This window comes from Apodemus sylvaticus, chromosome 16, assembly GCF_947179515.1.
Source record: "Apodemus sylvaticus chromosome 16, mApoSyl1.1, whole genome shotgun sequence".
Lineage (NCBI taxonomy): Eukaryota > Metazoa > Chordata > Mammalia > Rodentia > Muridae > Apodemus > Apodemus sylvaticus.
Genome location: NC_067487.1, coordinates 4,181,983 through 4,187,982, shown reverse-complemented (window position 1 = coordinate 4,187,982; position 6,000 = coordinate 4,181,983). Strand labels below are relative to the sequence as shown.

Below are 6,000 nucleotides of genomic sequence, written 5' to 3'. Positions count from 1 at the left end.
GAACATAGAACAATCGTTTATATTAGTCCAAAACTACTGCATATGGTAAAGGTCAACCATTTTATCCGTGGCAAGCCACAAAACATTGTTGAGCAAATTAATCAAAACTAGACAAATGGTGTTTTGAACACTGGGTTGAGAACCTATTTCCTTCAAGATTCTCATATGAGAGCTAGGTGTAGTGGCTCAGGTTGTAGTGCCACTTACGCTGAAGGCTGAGGTTGAAGAACCGTGTGATCCTGTGAGTTGGAGCCAGCATGGGCAACATAGTAATAGTCTAGTGCTTAAAAAAAGTCAGCATAGGCAACATAGTAATATTCTGATGTTTAAAAAAAAAAAAGTCCTGTTCAAAGAGTGAAAGGACAGTTAGAAGATGTTGGAATGCACTTTCAAGTCATATAGAACATAAAGAAACTAATTCAGAATGCATAAAACTTCACAGGGAACCTGCCTGTAATCCTAGCACATAATAGGATTGTAGACGAATGATTGGGTTTCAGACCACTCTGAGTTATACAGCCAGTTTCTGTCTTAGAAACAATCTCAACAGACACACTACAAAATTGTAGTGAGGAAGATCTCTGGACAGAGAGCTCACAGGGTGAGTCCCAGATGGCAAATGGAGTCAAGATGCTCTCCCATTGCAAATCCTACCAGTCAGGGACCACGACATGGGCGCCTGTCTAGGTACTAAGTGTTGGCAAGGACCTGGAAGTAAACAGAGGCGTAAAACAAAGCCTAGCTGCAGCAGAATTCTACAGTCACCAGAGAAAAGCCCATGGAAACAAAGGCAAACTAAGCATATCCCAGATAATCACAGTGTAAAAAAGTACGATCAAAGAGCTCCACAATTCAGAATGTTGAGTAGAATTTCCTCAGGAGTAAGAAAAACAACACAAGAAGACAATTTAGATACGCACAGGGCAATGAATGAGCTTAAAAGGCAACCATTGGCACAAATACAAAAGTCTCTTTGATATCTTGAAAAGATAATTGACTGTTAAAAGCAAAAATAATAATAGTTGTGTGTGCAGTGGAGGTTTAGCATATATAAAATTAAAATTCACAAAAGCCATGATAGGAAGGGCAGGAAAGAACTGGAAGTGGATGCTGTGGCGGCATCATCCTGTTTGAAATGCCATCAGATAATGCATATTAAGCCCTAAAACAGATGCTAAAATGTTAAAGAGGTGAAGCTGATGAGGTAACGGCAATTGATAAAGGGGAAAACCTGTTGAAGTGGTCCAGAAAGGAAGAACACAAAGCATGGCCAGAGAAGATAATCAGAAAGCAAACAGAGGTACTGAAGAGCCAACCCTAAATCTGCTGGCACCTCAGACGCACAGAGGCAGAGGATCTAAATGCAGCTGGTTTGGTCTGGTTTGATTTGGTGTGGTGTGGTTTCGTTGTTTGTTTGTTTGTTTGGTTGGTTGGTTTTTGTTTTTGTTTTTTACAAGAGTCTTACTATGTTCACTAGGCTGGCTTTGAAAATCACAGGGCTCCTCCTGTCTCAGCTTCTGAATTTTTGGATGAACCACCAGTCCTATTTATCTAAATACTGCTGCCAAACGGACTGGATTTTGAGGTTAGTTAAAAAGAAAAGTATGTTAACAAGACAGGGAAGCATGGCCATACACAGTGGGCGAGCATAAGTATGAGTCAGAGACTCCATCTTGATAGAGAGGTTGATTAGTGGAAGAACAATCCCTCTGAGTATGTATGTACCTAATGACATTGCTGCAAAATACAGAAGATGAGAACTAAAAGTATTCAAAAGTAAAATAGAAAAGTGCCTGAATTAGTTTTGCCTCCGTAATTAACCGATCAAGTAATACAAGTGTAGGAAGATGGGGAACCTGCACAAGACTATGCACAATGTAACCCACCAGCATTCACAGAACACTCCACCCCAAATGTATAATTACAGGCCACAAATGTAGTATGTTCACAGAGCCTGTGTGTTATGACCACAAAGGAGTTATTAAAATTAATGCCAGAAATGTGCCTGGCACCTTTCCAAATATTTGAACATTAATATGCAGCTAACAAAACAACACATGGGTCAAAGAGACCACCAGGGAAAATAGAAAGTAAATTAAAAACCAAAGGAAAGTGGAAAACCCAGCAGGTCAGCATTTGTGGGATGCAGACAAAGCCATGCTTATAAGAAAATGGACAGTATTAAATAAGAAAAGTCTGAACCTGCAATCTTCACTCCCACCTCACAAAGGCAGTGAAAGACTATCACATTAAATGCGAAGGAGAGGGAAGGAAATAATGTCTGCCCCTGTAGCTAGAAAAGGGCTTGCAGTTTCCACTCTGCCACTCTCCTGCTACGTGAGGACCTGGAGTCCCTCTCAGCAGTACTATGCGAATGTGGCACCTCAGAAGCAGGGATTGGTTGCATCAGACTTCATGCCTGCTGGCTCCTATTTCAGCCTCGGGAGTGTGAGAGAATAATTTTCTGTGCCTTATAAAACATCCACTCCTGGGTGTTTCGTTACAGCAGTACAAAATGCCCAAGACAGAAGACTTCCCAGTTGGCTTTCTGATGTTCCTTGATCTCTGAGCAGGAATGTCTTCCTTTGCCAGTCACTTTCTGACCTCTGCATCTCACCAAAACCTTCTCTAAACAAATCATTTCCTTCCTCCAAACATGCCTCATTGGCCCAAGGATCCGCTGTGGGTTTCTACCAGGCCACATTTCCCACGGGGCTTCCCCAAAGGAAGAGCAGGGCAGGTAGTGCAGGCAGGTCCTCTCCTAGGAGTAGGACACTGACTCTGCCTAGCCTGTTCACTTTGCTTAGATTGCAGGGCTCACCCCATCCATTCAGGGACCCATACTGTGCTGCGAACCTCCTGGGGGTCTGAACAATTGACTACAAACTGGATGAAAAAATAGCTGCATCCTTTCACAGCTCTGAAAGATAGATGACCAAGATCAAGGTAGAGGCAGCTCTCCCTGATGTCTCTATGGAAGGGCTCTCCCTAGCTCTCTCCAGCTTCAGGTGGCTGGGCAGCCTCTATTAGGAAAACTCTGGTCTTACATGGCATCCCCCATTCTGCCTTGTCTCCTTGTTTGAATCTCCCATTCATAAAGACATCACTAAGTCGTGGATTAGTGCCAACAAATGTATTAGATTCATCACGATCATCTGCAAAAGATCTTCTTTCCACATAATATGTGGACCTGGGCTAACACAGCTATGCATGATGTTCACAGCTCTCTAAGACTCGGCTTTGAGGCTACTGAACTCCTGGTCCAGGATACCCTCAGGCTTCTTTGCTTGTAGACATCAGGTGGCATTTGGCCCACCTGTCCTTGAGCTAAAGGTCTGTATGCAAGGCTGACAGGCCTTTGTGCCCTGGGGTTTTCTTGACAGGGAGCTGAAGATCCTTGGATGCTGCACTCTTGTGTCTGAGACTAGAGTAAATGGGAATTAAAGGATCAGTGGAATGATCATGGCTAGGCCACAGGACAACATATCAGAGCATTAAGGTTGCTCATAGTCATTAAGGGTCTCCACAGCCTTCTTAGCCCAGAGGAAAGGCTGTGTGTACTGCTGCTGCTTCATGGCACATTTTACAGAGGGCACAAGGGGGTCTCAAGATAACGTGAGGTGTCCAATACAAGATGACGCTTTGAAGTGACAAGATCTGCACGAGCATTTTCCTTCTAGCCAACTTCTCAAAATACAGCATGGTCACATTTCTGTCAGGAGTTATCAGAGGCTCAGGTCATTCTATGTACAGGCTTCTGTGAGAGAATGTGGTGGAGATTCTGAGAGCTCTGGTGTCCACAGGAAGTTTGGACTTTGGGGAGGTTAGACAGGAAGCCAAGGGTATCTGGAATTAGGCAGAACTTGGCTCCTTCCTCCTGTCTAGTGACTGAGGCTAGACCCTCTGTCTCCCAGTACCTACTTGTTGAGGGTTCTATGAGCTGTATAAACTCATCTAGTGTTGCTACAAAAGGCATTTTGTTAGTTTTTCAAATGTATACATTTTGATCAGAAAGCTACTTTGTATCCTATTTTAAAACATGATACAAAGTACAAAAGGCATTCAGCAGGAATAGCACGAAGGCTATTTTGAGCCCTAGTTAATGGTGTGATACAAATTAGGGTCCCCTAACCAATCTTCTCCCACGATGGCGACTGATGGATTACAATGGTTAGAGGAAGGAAGCGGCCTGTGAGGACAGTGTTGTTCTGTGATGCCGGCCTGGCACAGTCGGGGTCGCTCCAAGAGCCTCCGTCTAGGGTCGCAGGTTCGGGCGCAGATCGGCTCGGTTGTGTCATTGGGATCCTCTGCGGTCGCCGAGCGAGCCCACAACCTTCATTCCTGCGACTCAAATTTCAAGGTTTCCCAACAGGAGCAAATTCGCAGGTTTCCCCGGGTTCTAGGTAGTAAGTACAGGAGCCTTAAGACGCGCAGGCGCATTCATAGCCTACAGCGGTCGGGGCGGGGCATCCCGTTGGCCCCACCCACGTCACGCCGCCCCTCCCGCGCCTGCGCCTCCGGGCGGCCGCGCATCCTAGGCCCTCTCCCGCGCGCTTTGCTAGCTCTGCAGCTCTCGGCTCCTCTGCGCCTGGCTCCTCTCCGTTGAGCTCGGTCGGCTGTGCTCCATTTGCTCCACTCCTTGCTCAGGCGCGGGCCGCAATGAGGCTGCGGGGTCGCGGGCCACGGGCCGCCCCCTCCTCGAGCTCTGGGGCTGGCGACGCACGGCGGCTAGCGCCCCCGGGGCGGAACCCCTTCGTACATGAGCTGCGACTGAGCGCCCTGCAGAAGGCCCAGGTGGGTTCTCCGCAGCGCTGCTGTACTCAATCCTGGATGCGCCCGGGATGCGGTGGGGAGGGGCTGGGCGCCGCCCGGTCCTCTGAGAGCCGCACCCCTCCCCTGCAGCACTCTTCCAGCCCGCGCCAGGGTCTGGCTTCCCGCCGCCTGCGTGCACGCTGACTTACACCCTCTTTGGTTTCTGTACCGGACCCTGCACTCCATCTCTTGGGCCCTACCCCCTCATCCCGGGCCTGGCGGGTATTCCCGCCAGCAGGAGGCCTGGAGGTGGGCGGGGGTGGGGGGTGGTTCTCGAATCAGACAGCTCCTTTTCAGCGTCTCCTCCCTGCTAGGAGGTCTACTGTGTGTCACGGTGGCCTAGTGTCGGAACCTGGATTGTCATCTGGAGCACCGGACGTGCGGGGCCCCTGGCATAACCCAGTGGAATGATTTCCACATCCATGTTTGCAGATTGTTTCCTGCAAACAGTGTCTAGTACACTGTTTTGGTTGTTAGCGATGCTCCCTTGGGCTGGCCGTACCCGGAATCAACTTTATACAACCTAGTTCCCACGTGAGAGGGAACCTGTGTGCCGCGGTTGGCCGGTAATGAGCAGGGACCTGGATCTGGGCACAGTTGCCATCTGTTCCTGTGGCTCTCACCGTGAGACCTGGCACATGGGACCTTTCCTACTCTGGGGCCAGGTCTGTGGTGCTATGGTCACTTCTGAGACCCTTCTTTAAGTAATGAGCAGAGTTAACAGTTTCGGATTATGTGGTTTACAAGCAGAGTAGTATTTCCAACAATGAGGGGCCAGGTCTAGGAGGAGATGGTGTTTTTAAATGTGTAACCTATTGGACATAATATTAAGGTAAAGTCTGTGAAGTCTGTTGAAGTTGTTACTTTCCCAAGCACTGGCTTCTCAAAGCATCTAATGGGGTTGGTTATCACCCATACGAAAGGGGTAGTCAGCAGAATTGAACACAGAGAGTGTAAAGGCAGGGTTGCTTCATATTGGCCCCCAAGTCTTGCCCTCTTTCCTGCTTGTGTCTGGAGCCTGTGGAGCTTTTCCTGGAGCCTCTTCTGCTGTCAGGTTGGTCCTCACTGTCTGGGGCTGTGCCCAGCAGGAGGGCTTAGGGCAAAGTCATATTTGAACTTTATTACTCTCAGTTTCATTCCATAACCTTCTACTCTACAACTCTATCCTGGGTCACTTGTGGGGTCTTC

The 6,000-nt window shown here is 48.0% G+C and overlaps 1 protein-coding gene across 1 annotated transcript in view; it reads left to right on the top strand.

Annotated features, from left to right (window-relative positions):
- Window positions 1–4,502: 4,502 nt before the first annotated feature.
- Window positions 4,503–6,000, top strand: part of Lpcat1 (lysophosphatidylcholine acyltransferase 1) — a 47,693-nt gene continuing 46,195 nt past the window's right edge. The window contains exon 1 of the mRNA XM_052159282.1: window positions 4,503–4,794. Within this exon, the coding sequence (XP_052015242.1) occupies window positions 4,660–4,794 (135 nt within the window). The 5' untranslated portion in view covers window positions 4,503–4,659. The remainder of the gene's footprint in view (window positions 4,795–6,000) is intronic.